This window comes from Nyctereutes procyonoides, unplaced genomic scaffold (genome assembly GCF_905146905.1).
Source record: "Nyctereutes procyonoides isolate TBG_1078 unplaced genomic scaffold, NYPRO_anot_genome, whole genome shotgun sequence".
In the NCBI taxonomy this organism is placed as follows: domain Eukaryota; kingdom Metazoa; phylum Chordata; class Mammalia; order Carnivora; family Canidae; genus Nyctereutes; species Nyctereutes procyonoides.
The window spans coordinates 30,246,373-30,261,895 of NW_026575044.1; the positions used below are offsets into that span (position 1 = coordinate 30,246,373).

At 37.6% G+C, this 15,523-nt stretch overlaps 1 protein-coding gene across 3 annotated transcripts in view; it reads left to right on the forward strand.

Moving 5' to 3' along the window:
- Nucleotides 1-15,523, forward strand: part of GAREM1 (GRB2 associated regulator of MAPK1 subtype 1) — a 207,270-nt gene that overhangs the window by 170,581 nt on the left and 21,166 nt on the right. For all 3 annotated transcript variants that reach the window (XM_055323994.1, XM_055323995.1, XM_055323996.1), the window contains exon 4: nucleotides 14,159-15,331. In XM_055323994.1, coding sequence (XP_055179969.1) covers nucleotides 14,159-15,331 — 1,173 coding nt within the window. The remainder of the gene's footprint in view (nucleotides 1-14,158; nucleotides 15,332-15,523) is intronic.

Genomic DNA, 15,523 nt, shown 5'->3' on the forward strand with positions numbered 1-15,523 from the left:
TACTGGTACCCAGTGAATTATTTCAGATGTCTGCCAGCCTTTTGAACTAAAGCCCAATAATGAGAAATTTTCCCACACATATACTTTCTGCCATCAAAATAATGACTAACAAATTACGTCTTAATTTCACTTCTGTCTTTACCGAGATGTGAGCAGAGGGAAGAAAAGATGGCCTTCAATTTGGCATTGGGTAACTCGCCAGTCTCTGAAAGTGCGTAAGAGGTATTCTGACTTCACGGCTCTCACTCAAAAGCTTTCTGCATTAAAATTAGTGCTCTCAAGTCAGAGAGAGTCCAAATACCCTAATCTGGATGCTATAATGTTGCTATTTTCATTCCAGCTAGTGAGGTCCAAGGTTTCAGCTGTTCCAGCATAGATTTTTCCCCAGAGGCAAAATAACAAGTTTGTATTGTCTCAACTGGGGGAAATGCCTCACTGGGGAATAGTGAGATTTCAGGCCTACCTGGAACATAGTCACTGCTTCTGCCTACACCAACCTCTTAACCATGTGGTCTGGGGCAAGAGCTGAGCCCACATTCCTGTCACCTGCATATCAGCTCGTGATTACTGGGTTTGGCACCTGTTTTTGGCAGGGGTGGCAGTGTCTAGTGGCAGAGCTGTCCTAATGAGAGAAGGATTGCAGTGTTGTCTTTTTTTAACAGGAAAAAAAAAATCCTGTAAGATTCAGAGAACTCAAATGATGCTGAGCTTCTCAATACTGCAAAGCATGACCAAAAATAAAATAAAATATTATAAATAATCCAGCACAGCTAAGGAAGTTTACAGACAAGAGTTTTTATAATCATCATATTTTAGATCTGGAAGGGCCCTTACACACTGCTGAGCCCTACTTCTTCTTTTGACAAATAGAAAACTAAGAAACAGATGTTAGCTGACTTCATTGATTCACACGAAGCCACAAAACTACTTAGCAGCAAAGCCAGGTCTCCTGATTCAGTCAGGTCATCTTTGTGCTCCCCTGAATGCTATTTGTGGGTGTGAGATAAGACTCACGATTGTGATCAGAATATCCTTTCACATTGACACAATAGCTTGCACAGTTAATTCATTTTCTTATTTAAAAATCTAAATAAATGTGTTCAATAATTATTACCCAATCAAATCCTTCTGTCTTTTGTACTTTGGAAGCAGCTATGTTCTTATACACAGGACTGGGAAGCTTTTATGAATGTTATACTTACAGATTTTTAGATTTTTCCTGCTGCCAAGTATTTAAAAAAGAAAATCCTACAAGTTAACTTACTATAAATATCAGTGTAGCATGTATCAAAACAAGCCCTTTTGAAAACAACAAAAATACCTCTGTAAAGTAATAACCCAGATTTTTTTTAAGTATTAACTAGTATTATCAGAGAAACCAGGCTACATACAGTTGGGCTCTTGCATTGTTGCATGAAGAGGTGGTAAAGATGCATCAAAATGGTAATAATGCACCATGGAATAAATAAGCAAGAGTTCTAAATTTTAAGGTGAGTGGTCTGTGCAACTTAATACTGAACTTTGGAATTTTTTTTTTCCAAAGCTTCCAAGTTATTGAGAATCAGCTGGTTCCCCACCACCACCACCACAAGTCACAGATTTGAGGCAATTCATGTGCCTTTTATCTTAACCTATTAGTTATCTTTTTTTAAGTTACCATCAGAAAAAGAAGAAATAAAGCTCTTCCCCTTCTACCAACTAGTTAGACTGCATCTTATTTCCATGCATAAGGTAGTTAACAAATTAAACATATGTCATGTTATTTTCTTTACTCCTTTTAACAACAACTACAGACAGGGCCTTGAAAATACATTAATAGGGACACCTGCGTGGCTCAGCGGTTGAGCATCTGCCTTCAGCCCAGGGCGTGATCCTGGAGACCGGGGATCGAGTCCCATGTCAGGCTCCCTGCATGGAGCCTGCTTCTCTCTGTGCCTGTGTCTCTGCCTCTCTCTCTCTCTCTCTGTTTCTCATGAATAAATAAATAAAATATTTTTTAAAAAGAAAAGAAAATACATTAATAGAGAGGTTTGGGGCTGCTTGTGATTCTCCTCTTGTCATAATTATTTTATTCTCTGACATCTTTCTGATCATTTTATCTTTTAGGCGAAAACAATGTGCCCCCTAGACTTTGTTCTGCATCTGTCGGCCATCCTATGGTCATCCTGTAAAGTAATAGAAAATAGTGGTGCTGAAACATTAGAGTTCTTTGGGGAAGTGTCTGTGTGTCTGTGCATGTGTGTGTGGTTTTAAGAGTGTAGTTCAGGCATAACCACCATTCCTAATTTAAAATACCATTCCTAGTGTTTGTCATGACAGTTCTGAAAAAGCATCTCCTCTGCGTGTTGTAAGATTATAATAATCAGAAAGGTGGGTTTTTCTTATGAGGTTTCAAAATGAATAGGGATCATTTGCTCTGGCATTTTCTACCTCCTTGCTGGCACATTTAGAGCACAAGTAATTCTAGTTAGCCAGCTTTTGGGAGAGCTGTGAATTTTATCAAAAGTTCTGTCCAAAGAACTATAATTTCATTTCAGTTTCCTAAAATGTATAATACTTTACTGCTGTCTTAAAGAGAAGCATTTAAACAAAAGTGAAACTTCTTTCCATCTCCTGAAATGTGTAGGACTTTTGTCTTTATATGGAGAGACCATACACCCTGAGAACTGGGTGTTTTATGGTTCCATTCCAGTTGTTTGTTGCCTCTTACATTGGTTAGAATACCTGCCTTAATTAACCACTCCTGTTTTCCAGTTTTAATTTCCACTTCTATTATCCTGTGGGCTGATAACCAGGTTGGATGGAATTTTGATTATAGGGGAGTGAGTGTGCTGACTTATGGCCCTAAAAGGCTTTTCTATAAGCCCTAATATCAACATCCCATCTTTTTGCCTGCTCAGAGACCTTTAACTCACTGCCTTGTTCTTGGCTATATTCCAGAGAGATCAGAAATTATCGATTACTGTGCAACCTGAATTTTGTCAGATGTAAGAACAAATTTTTAAAATGAAGATTGAATGGATTTGGAGGTAGTCAATTTTTATTTTTACTTTCCAGTTGTTTAAAATTGCATGTTTTCTTTACCATGAGTCAGATGTCCTTTATTTTCAGGATTCATTGAGAATGATAAATTGTATACAATTGTGAGGCTAATTATTTTAGTGTTTGAAGATAGCCAGTGGGTTTTTGTTTTTGATGGTGTTTAGGGGGGAGGAGTTTTGCTTTTCTTTTTTTTTTTTTTTTCGTCATCTAAGGTTTTGAGACCTTGTCTGAAAAACTATCAGTTTGCAAGCCCTCTGCTCACAAATTAAATCACTGCCATTGTATTTGTCATCTTTGCCCTATTTCCTGCTTAAAAAGAGAGAGGGAGATACTTGGGATTGACATTTATCTTAACTCTTCATGCCCCTTTTTTTCTCCTTTTCTGCCATTTTCCCAAAGGAGAGAGTTGCAGAAATTAAAGCTTTGGAGGAAATGATATTAATCAAATATTAGTTATTTAATCTAGCTGTCAGATCAATCCTGATTTTTTTTTTCAAGAGTTGGAATTTTAACCTCTATTACATGTTTGATCTTTAGAACAACTGTTCTTAGAAAACAGATTATCTGTTGCCAAAGCCATCTGTGGGTGTGCGTGTGTATAAAATTTTATATGTGTTTTACAATGTTGCTTGACCATGGGGTATTAATTCTGAATGGTATTACGAACAGTCAAATCCTGATAGTTTCCTGGATTAGACCTATTAGAGTTGTTTAGATAACACACTTTGAATTACTTCCTCTCAGGAAACATTGAAACTGGAAATGTTAACCAGGCACGCATACCGAAGCACTTAGGCAGAACGCATTGTTTCTTTTGCTATTAAAAAAAATAAAAAAAGGAAAGAAATTATGCAAATAAATCACATCTGTGGAAACCAGAGGAGACTGTTTGGCTCAACTGCCAAAGGAAGAACATTTATTTATGAGATTCTTCCTCTGTCACTGACAGTGACCACAAGATCGGTCGGGACATTAGTCTCATAATTTATGCAGAACTAATTGCCAGCCTTAATGATGACATCAGGTTTGGGAACATGGAATTACAGATTGTACTCACATATGTTATGCATTTTTATGTATAGGAGTAGGAGTAACTTCCTTTAGAAGTACACACATACACAATAACATAGACAAAACTATTGAATGTGCCCAGAGAGTGACATTTAGTAAGGATAATTTTGATCTGTTTCATCTGTGCACGTAGTGTCTGATTGGTGTCTCCTGAGCAGCATAGACATTCTCTTTCAGCTCATCTGGTGTGTGGTACTCACTAGACCGTATGATCTCTTCATTCTATAAGGTGTATGTTTATAAAAGTAAATTAGGAAAAGTATATTAAGTATTGATTTAAAAGAGCTAGGAAAAAACATATGCCTTGTTATTCCTTCACATTTGAGAAGCAGGGTTGGCTCCCTGTATGTTAATTGAAAGTAGTTTGTTGTATGAGTGAGTGTGTGTGTGTGTGTGTGTTTCTCAAGTCTCATGAGAACCTTTTCTCTCAACATCTCTGTCTCCATCCTGATCCAAATGGATGAACTGCCAAGTTGTTTGCAAAGTTTCACCAGAAAGGAAGTAGAGCAGAGCATCTGAGCGTTTTGGAGACTAGTCTATCTTAAAACAGTATATTTTTTTGAATCATTTCAATATGTTCACTTCCTTTGGGACATAACTGTTAGGTTATTTCAAGCCCTATTCTGACATTAAGTTTTATTCTGGGATAACACAGTGAATAAAAACTTGAGCAATTCCTCAGTACAGAAGAAAGGATAATGCTTAAAGTAGTGGTTTGGGCTTAAAAACAGTAGTGGATAGAAATAGAAACCAACATACATACAGAGATGTGAAAGGCAATATGAAACATTTATTAAGAATTTAAATATTGGGGTACCAGTGTGCCTCAGTCAGTTAAGTGTCCAACTCTTGATCTCAGCTCAGGTCTAAATTTCAGGGTCGTGAGTTGAAGCCCCATGTTGGGCTCCACGTTGGGCTTGGCGCCTACTTAAAGAATTTAAATGTTTTGGGGGCACTTGTCTGACTCAGTTAGTATAGCATGCAACTCTTGATCTCAGGGTCATGGGCTCAAGCTCCATGTTGGGGAGTGTAGAGCTGATTTTTTTAAAAAAAGAATATAGGGCAGCCCTGGAGGCTCAGCGGTTTAGCACCACCTTCAGCCCAGGGTGTGATCCTGGAGACCTGGGATCAAGTCCCACGTCGGGCTCCCTGCATGAAGCCTCCTTTTCCCTTTGTCTGTGTCTCTGCCTCTATCTCTCTCTGTCTCTCGTGAATAAATAAATAAAATCTTTAAAAAAAATTAAAATTAAAAAAACTTAAAAGAATTTAAATGTTTTTATTGTTTATAAAAGTAATAATAACAAGAATGGCCACCATTTATTGAGAGCTTACCACTGTGGGAAGTTGTTTACATATATTGACTAAGCTTGTGAAATACAAAGTGGTGTTTTCATTTTATGGATGAGGACAATGAGGCTCAAGAAAGCAAAATGCTTTTCCTTAGGTCACCCGATTGTGAAAGCAGATTCAAACTTCACTTGTAATTAACTGAATCGTATTGGCCCAATTCGCTTCCAAAGGCTATAGTTCTTTTCATTCATCTATACCTGGGTTCAGCAAACTTTTCTATAAAGGGACCAAAGAATAAATATGTTAGTTTGTGCTCTATACAGTTACTGTTGCAGCTACTCTCAACACTATCATTGTCAAGTGAAATAAGTTATGCATAAATGAGTGGACACAGGAGTGTCCTAATAAAACTTTATTTACAAAGTCAGATGGTAGGTCTGATTTGGACTATACATAGTAGCTTACTGACCTCTGATTTGTATTGTTGTGAACATAGCTAGAAGCTAGCTAAAAATAGAAGCTTATCCTTAGGGTTAAACTAAAATTAGAAGTAATAGCAAGTGAGTCTTTTTAAAATTTTTCTATTTAAATTCAATTTGCCAACCTATAGTATAATACCCAGTGCCCATTAAGTGTCCTCCTTAGTGCCCATCACCCAGTCACCCATCCCCCCACCCACCTCCCCTTTCTCAACCTTTTCTTTGTTTCTGAGTTAGGAGTCTTATGGTTTGTCTTCCTCTCTAATTTTATCCCACTCAGTTTCCCTCCTTTCCCTTATTATCCCTTTCACTATTTCTTATATTCTACATATGAATGAAACCATATGATGATTGTCCTCCAATGCAAATGAGTCTTTTTAAGGACTCTTGGTGACGAAAGTCAACAAGAATAGCAGGAATAAAGTAACTGAAACCTTGAAGTTACAGGTCCTGTGGGAAAAGAAAGTCAGCCCTCATATGTTCCAATGACTGTAATTTATAAATGATTTATTAGGTTAAAAAAATCTTTAAAAAAAATCTTTAAAACTGTCAAGGTCATAAAAACAAGAAAAAAACCCAGAATCTCACAAAATCAAGGACTGCATGTAGTGTGGTATCCTAGTTTGATCCTGGAACAGAAAAGGGACATTAGTGGAAAAAAATAATGAAATCCAAATAATACGTTGTGGCTAATAGTTTTGTATTATTGTTCATTTCTTAGTTATGATAATGTGCCATGGTTGTGTGGAATGTTAATAGAAGTTAGATAAAGGTATACAGCTTTGCAACTTTTCTGCAAGTCTGGAATTATTCCAAATAAAAAATTAAATTGTCTTTATTTATTATTAAATTATTTATATAGATTCCTAAACTTAACTCTAATATAGAAGCCCCAGTGAATACTGAGTCTGAAGGTAAATACAGTTAAGTTAAGGTCTCGTTAAAAATAATATTAATAACACTTAATCTGAGTCACCTAAAATGGACTTTAAACCATAGGAGCCTGAAGTGCCATTAAAATAATACTGTGCTGCCATTTATGTACTGATAATGCCTGCTACGGAGAAGTGCACTTCACTATGGAAACAGCAGAGTTATTTGTTTGTTTGTTTGTTTTTAGAGCACTAATGTGGATTGACAAATTGCTTGTTCCAGAGTTTAAAATTATATAGAAATGACCTAGAATAGTGCATGAGAAATTATTTACAATGATTCTCACTGCCACATCTTCTAAACACATACTGATGATTACTGCTCAGTAAATAACATGAACATGGCCACTTTATCCAGATACTTTTTCCTTAACGTAAAAGAAAAAATTGGGGCACCTGGTGGCTCAGTCTGGTAGGCATCTGCCTTCAGCTTAGGTCATCCCAGGGTCTTGGGATGGAGCCCCATATTGGGCTCCCTGCTTAGCAGGGAATCTTCTTCCTCTCCCTCTTTTCCCTACTCATGCTTGGTCTCTCTCACTCTCAAATGAATAAATAAAATCTAAAAAAAAAATTAATCTCAGCCTTAATATAAGCCTGGTACTAAAACCTGGTAAAGATAACATAATAGAACTATAGACTAATTTCACCTATGACTAAGATACATAAGTCATAAATAAAATAGTATCAAAGGGAATCATGCAATATAATTTTAAGCACACCATGGTCATATAGAGATTATTTCAGGCATGTAGGGTTGTTTTAATATTTGGGAATCTACTATTATAATACAAAACCAGGACATCAAAGTTAATAAATATATGACTATTTTATTGGATGGAGAAATGGTATCTGATTAAAAACATTTTTTTAGGATGACTGGGTGGCTCAGTTGGTTACATGTTTGACTCTTGGTTTCGGCTCTGGTCCTGATCTCAGGGTCGTGGGATCAAGCCTATGTCAGGCTCTGCACTCAGCACTGATTCTGCTTGAGATTATCTTTCCCCCTCTCTCCTTCCTCTGCTCCTTCCCCTGCTCGCACTCTCTCTCTTTAAAATAAATAAATGGAATCTTTTTAAAAAATAAAAAATTTCTTCATATTAACCTTTAGAAAACTAGAATTGGTAAGACACATTACTAATATGATTTAAAAATCCATCTCAAACCAATGAATTTCTCATATTTGATATTAAAACACTGATCATAATTCACATTAAGATATGGAATAACATTCTCACCGCCACAGTGTTGTCAGAGGGAAGGGATGAAAACAAAAAGATGAAGATGAATTTTGCATTGGTTACATAAGATTTAATCACTTAAGAGTCAGTCCCAAGATAATCAACTGGAAAAAACTCTTACAGTGAGGTAGGTTGCTGGTCATAGGTAATAACAACAAACCATATGCAACACCTGTGAATGAGCAGCACTGTTCAGGGATTGATAATGAAGGCAAACTTAATTACTAATACAGGAAATAAAAGATATCAAGAAATGATGAGAATCGCCATGTGCCTATTTAGAAATATTTTGATGATGTCACTCCTTGCCAAAACAGCAGGTAAATGCACTTTCAATAAAATTATTAATGCAAACCATAGACAAAATGATTGTGAAGTTCCTCTGGAAAAATAGGCAAAAATATCTAAAATTTTCCTTTTGTCATGTTTTGATCTTTTATTTTGAAAGACTTTCAGTCTTAAAAAATTGTTGCAAAAATAATAGATCTCTCTAAACACTATACCAAATTCACTAACTTTTAACATTTTGCCACATTTGTTCTATCGTCCCCCACCCCCCCATACACATGCAGACAGACAACTTACATTTTTCTGAATCGTTTCAGAGTGAATTACATACATTATACCCTAACCCCTTAATACGTCAGTGTATATTTCCTAAGAATAAGGATATTTTCCTATGTAAAAATAGTACATTCAGGAAAGTTAGCAATGATGTGATACTCCTTTACAGTCCATCAAAGTGTACTTTATAACATTTTTTTTCCCTTCCAGGATTGCATATTGCATTTATGTTGCATTTTGTTTTTAACTCACTTTAATCTGGAGCAGTTCTTCAGCCTTTCTTGTCTTTCATCACGTGGATGTTTTTAAAGAATATGTACCAGGAAAACAAAAAAGAATATGTACTGGTATTTTAAACAGTGTTTCTCAATTTGAGTTTGTTTGATATTTCTTCATGAGTAGGTAATTAAGTTCTAGTCATGCATTTTTAGGTGGAGTGTTCTGTAACTGAGGTCCTGACCTTCCCAGGGAATCACACAGAGGTACGCACATGGGGATATCTGTCTGGTTATAATAAATCTGATCACCTGGTCAAGGTATTGTCGACTTTCTCCACTGTGTAGTTACTTTTTCCTCCCTTTGCAGTCAATAAGTATTCTGAGAGAAGACACTTTTAAGACCATGCAACATAACCTACTCTTGAGTCACACTAGTCCTATAAATTTAGCATTCATTGATGTTTCTTGAATGTACCAATCTTGAATCCCACCGCTTGTCTATATTTGTCAGCTGTTCCCCCATTGTTTTCACTCATTCATATTTTTTCATATTTTTGTTAACAGTATGGACTTAGACATTCCTACTTTGTTCAGCAGATTCATTGCAGTCTTTATGTATTGTGGTGCTCAGATTGTCTTAGATTTGGCCAGTGGAGGCCAGTTCAGGCCGGCTCCAGCGCCCTTTTGACATGTTCCTGTCATCTTAAGGCACTTCTTTATTTTCTGGCACAACAAAATGTTCCAAACTCATCTTGTACCTTTCCTGCCCTAGTCCTGGAATCAGGCATTTCTCCAAGGAGCCTTTTCATAGAAGATGGTTTGGGGCTCGAGATATATTCAGTAATAATGGGAGTCTTTGCTTCTAACCCCTTAGAAAGAACAAAGCTAAGTAATAGATGTGTGCATGTATAGTTTCCTAAAATTATGAGTTAATGCCAGTATCTCCAATTTCAGTCAGCCCAATGGAGTTTTCTCTTACCTTTCCTAATTCCATGTTTCTGTCTTCCCTCCACAGTGAAAATTCTGATTCTCAAAAGAATACATTTACTCATTGGTTTATTTCTACAATATACGTAAAAGTTGTTTCAGAATCCCTGTACCACTCTCATATGCAAAATGAATCTATCAAAAAGAACACAGTATTTGGGGTACCTGGATGGCTCAGGTGGTTAAGTGTCTGCCTTCCGCTCAGGTCATGATCCTAGAGTCCTGGGATCGAGCCCCACATTGGGGTCCCTGCTCACTAGGGAGTCTGTTTCTCCCTTTGCCCCTACTCATGCTCTCACTGTCTCTCAAATAAATGAATAAAATATTTTTTCAGAAGAACCAAAAGGACATAGTAGTATTTGTTGTGTTTTTTTCCCTTCTAGCAATTTGTAGTCAAAGCATTTTATTTATTTTTATTTTTTATTTTTTTTAGTCAAAGCATTTTAAAGTTACTTGGATGATTTCTCTGTCTCTGTCCCCTGTGTGATTAGTTTATTCATTTGAAATAAGCTTGGATTCATCTGTTTACATTTGCATTTAGCTTTCAGTTTCTTGTAACTTTTTGTTGACTTAATTTTATTTTTTGAGTATGTTAGAACATTAGCTTACCTCCTAAACATCAAAACTCTATAGCTAGGTACACTCAAAATGGTACTGCTTCCTCCCTCCCACTAGGTTCCTCCCTGCCTTAAGTACCAATTTCATTGTTTTCTGGTTTATTTTTCTTCTAGTCCTTTTTTTTCTTTTTACAAAATACATACAGATTTTCCCTTTTTTTTTTTTTAAGATTTTATTTATTTATTTATTCATGAGAGACACACAGAGAGAGGCACAGACACAGGCAGAGGGAGAAGCAGGCTCCGTTTAGGGAGCCTGATGTGGGACTCAGTCCCAGGTCTCCAGGATCAGGCCCTGGGCTGAAGGCTGCACTAAACCGCGAACCACCGGGGCTGCCCAGATTTTCCCTTCTTAAATAAAAAGGTAGGGATGTCTGGGTGGCTCAGTGGTTGGGCATCTGCCCTTGGCTCAGGGCGTGATCCCAGGGGTCCTGGGATCGAGTCCCACATCAGGCCCCCCACAGGGAGCCTGCTTCTCCCTCTGCCTATGTCTGTGCCTCTCTCTACGTGTCTCTCATGAATAAATAAATAAAATATTTTAAGTTAATAGGTAGTATACTGTATAAGCTATTGTGCACTTTGCCTTTTTTTTTTTTCTTAATATATCCTGGAAGTCCTTTTCCTGTTAATTCATTGAATGCATCATTCTTGTTCTTTTTTTTGCATAATACATTTTGTGTTTCTGTCATAGTTTATTCAATCAGTCTCTCATGTTTCAGCATTTAGATTCTAGGACTTTGCAAGACTTAGATTTGATTCTAAGACTTTGCAAATACAAATAATGCTACAGTGAATAACCTTATGCATTTATATTTTCACACTGTTGGAGGAATGTCTTTGGGTAATTTCCTAGAAGTAGGATTGCTTAATGGATGAGGGATAAACTCATGCATAGTTTGGTTAGGTATTGCCAAATTCCCCACCATAGGGCTTGTATCATTTTGCATTGCATTTTGCTGGTAAGCTATGAAAAAGACTGTATGTTTCCCCATAGCCCCACCAACTGAGTGAGGCTTTTGAATACTTATCAGTGTTGTAGATGAAAAGTGGTATCTTGGTGTAATTTTCATTTACTTTTCTCTAATTATAAAAGAAGTTGAACATCCTTTCATAGATTTGAAGTCTTGTGCACCTTTATTTATGAATTGGTCTTTTCATGACTTCATCTGTTTTTCTGCGGGATTTTTGGTCATTTTTTTAAAGTTGCATATGTATATGTATTAAGGAGGTTCACTGTTGTGGAAATATTTTTGGACTATTACTTGACTTTTGACTTTACTTGTTTCTTGCCATCCAAAGACTTTTTGAGTCAGTATAACCACAAATGAGGGTTTTTGTTATCAGATCTGAAAACGGAAGATAAAGATGTAGAAACTGAAATAGTATAGTTATGAGAAAATAGAAAGGTCATTTGGATAAATGACGTCAAAGTAGATACAAATATAAGTATACAAATGAGTGTATGTGTTTTATAAATTTAGTACATGATCAAAGTAGCACTTCAAATTGGTGATGAAAAGATACAGTTATTTAAGAAGTATACTGGACAGTCAGTTAACTGTTTCAGAAACGAAAGTTGGGGTGCATAAGTGGTATAAGCATAGCATCCTACTTTTGGCTCCATCTCAGGTGGTGATCTCAGTGTTGTGAGATCACTTTGCGCTCAGAAGATTCTGCTTAAGAGTCTCTGTTTTCTCTGCCTCTCCTCCCCTCTAATAAGTAAATAAATCTTTAAAAAAATAACAAACAACTGGGGAACCTGGTGGTTGAGAGTGTCTGCCTTTGGCTCAGGTCGTGATCCCGGGTCCTGGGAGCAAGTCCCACATCGGGCTTCCCACGGGGAGCCTGCTTCTCCCGCTGCCTGTGTCTCTGCCTGTCTGTAGGTCTCTCATGCATAAATAAATAAAATCTTAAAAAAAGAAAAAAAAAACAACTAAAATTAGATCTCTACCTTTAGTAGTCCATCAAAGAAATTTTAATTAAGTCAGTTGAATAGTTAATAAATGAAACCATCAAAATATTAGAAGAGAATATTGGTTATTTACCTAAATTTTTCTCAACCTCAGCACTACTGAAATCTGGACTAGATAATTCTTTGCTGTGAGGGGCTATTCTGTTGATTGTTACATGTTTAGCAACATACCTGGCCTCTACCAACCATGACAATAAGTAAATGTCTCCTACATTGTCAAGTGTTCCCAGCGGCTGGGGAGTGGGGGCAAAATCACCCCTAACTCAGAACCACTGATTTATATCATCTCAACTAGTAGAAGCATACTGCCCAAGAATGAAATTACAAAGGAAAATTTCGAAAATGTTTGCTACATAGGGAAAAAAACCTTGAGCACTTAAAGAAGTTGTAAATCAGTGATGCCTGGGTGGCTCAGCAGTTGAGCATCTGCCTTCGGCTCAGGTCATCATCCCAGGTCTTGGGATCGAGTCCCATGTCGGGCTCCCTGCGGGAAGCCTGCTTCTCCCTCTGCCTGTGTCTCAGCCTCTCTCTCTCCTTGTCTCTCATGAATAAATAAAATCTTTTAAAAAAAAGTTATAAATCAAAATACATGTGAATAAGTAAGTGCAGGATGTGAACTTTGCCTTTAATACTGGTAAATATTAAAATTACTAAAATGGGTATGGAGAGACAGATAATTTCATAAAGTAGAAGTGTAAATAAGCATAACATTGATGAAATACAATAGGAAATACATATTAGACCTTTCAAATAAATATATATAGCCTTGTCCATGCAATTCTACTTCTGGGCTTTTATCCTAAGGAAATAGTTGAACTTTAAAAAAAAAAAATTCGTAACAGTACTATTTATAACTGCTAAACATTGGGAAAACTCATCTGTCTAATAATAAGGAACTAGTCAGATAAATTAAGGCATATGCCCAGATAATCAAATACATGAGGTCAGTATTGCAACTGACAATGTAGAAACACAAGAAAATGAATATAGTGAGAAACAAAGCAACAAAATTGTGTGCCTATATTTATATATTTCTGAGATAGATGACACATCTCATTTTTTTCTCTTTATATTTATATAAAAGTGTTATCATTGATAGTGATAAGACTATAGAATTTGTTCATTTTCACATCTGTATTTTCTGATATTTCTGCCAATGAACATGAATAATAATTTGTATAATAAAATTAAAGAATGGGGAGAAATAAAACATTTTTACATCCTCTGTCCCAATTCTAATTTTAGGAAATTTCATAAAACTTTAATAGTAAAAAAAGTAAGGAATTTTCTATAGTGGTGTTCATGGAAACATTTTTTTTTATAACTGGGAGAGATAGAATGATAATATTAATGTCCCAAGATAATCATCCATGTAATAGGCTACTCTACATAGACAAAGAAACTGGAAGGATGTTTATCAAACCATTAACCATTGCTATTTCTGAATCAGGCCCGTGGGTGTTATTTTCTTTTTGTGTCTTTTCTCCATATTTCTCAAATTTCTACTAATGAACAGACTGCTTATTTCATCAGGAAAATGTGTGTTTTTAAAAGTCTAAACGAATATCTCCTTGTTACTGTTAGCCATGTGAATAGAATTTTTTTTAAAAAATGGAGTGGCTAAATTTAGTATGAGAACAGTATTTTCCTTTGTATTTGTGCTTGTGTATCTTAATGGCAAGTTGTCTACTTTTCTGTGGGAATGGACTAAAGGAAACTAACCTAAAACTTGATTTATCCTATTGCAGGTTGCTTCAGGTGAATGCAACGAGGACACCGAAGTATATAACATCACCCTCTGTACTGGAGATGAGCTCACTCTGATGGGGCAAGCAGAAATCCTGTATGCAAAGACTTTCAAGGAAAAGTCACGCCTCAACACAATCTTCAAAAAGATCGGGAAACTCAATTCCATCAGCAAGCTGGGAAAAGGCAAAATGCCATGCCTCATTTGCATGAATCACCGGACCAATGAAAGCATTAGCCTGCCATTCCAGTGCAAGGGCCGATTTAGCACCAGGAGTCCCCTGGAACTTCAGATGCAGGAGGGCGAACACACCATCCGCAACATCGTGGAGAAAACCAGGCTCCCTGTGAACGTGACTGTGCCCAGCCCTCCACCCAGGAACCCATACGACCTCCACTTTATCCGCGAGGGGCATCGCTACAAGTTTGTCAACATCCAGACCAAGACAGTGGTGGTTTGCTGTGTGCTGCGGAACAACAAGATCCTCCCCATGCACTTCCCTTTGCACTTGACTGTCCCCAAGTTCAGCCTCCCGGAACACTTGGTAAAGGGGGAAATGTGGCCCGAAACTCTGGTCCATCACTGGCTGGGTATCTGCCAAGAGCAGTTCGACATCGATGAGTATTCCCGGGCTGTCCGAGATGTGAAGACTGACTGGAATGAGGACTGCAAGAGCCCCAAGAAGGGCCGGTGCTCTGGCCACAACCACGTGCCCAATTCTCTTAGCTATGCCCGAGATGAGCTCACCCAGTCCTTCCACCGGCTCTCCGTCTGTGTGTATGGCAACAATCTCCATGGCAACAGTGAGGTGAACCTCCACGGCTGCAGGGACCTGGGGGGAGAGTGGGCCCCCTTTCCCCACGACATCCTGCCCTATCAGGACCTGGGTGATAGTGGGAGCGACTACCTTTTCCCGGAAGCCAGTGAGGAATCAGCAGGCATCCCGGGGAGGTCAGAACTTCCTTATGAAGAGCTCTGGCTGGAGGACGGCAAGCCCAGCCATCAGGCTCTCACTCGTTCCCTGAGCGAGAAGAGCAGATGCGATCCGTCTAGAGGTTCAGTCCGGTCCAAATGTGCAACCTCTCCTCTTCCTGTCCCCGGAACTCTGGGAGCAGCAGTGAAGTCTTCAGAGATCGCCCTACCTCCACCTCCAGTGCCTCCCAAATCCGAAGCCGTAAGTCATTTCTGTTCTCGAGTGATGTTCTCGATCCTTCCATCTCTCTGCTGGGTCGTCTACTAATTTATCTTCTTTCCTAATGAAAGGTAGACTCCCCAGTGGGAAATTATCAGGATGAGCAGATTTGCTTACTTTGGAATGAAATAGAAATGCTGGCTAGATTTTTTTTTTTTTTTAATCAGTTAGGAG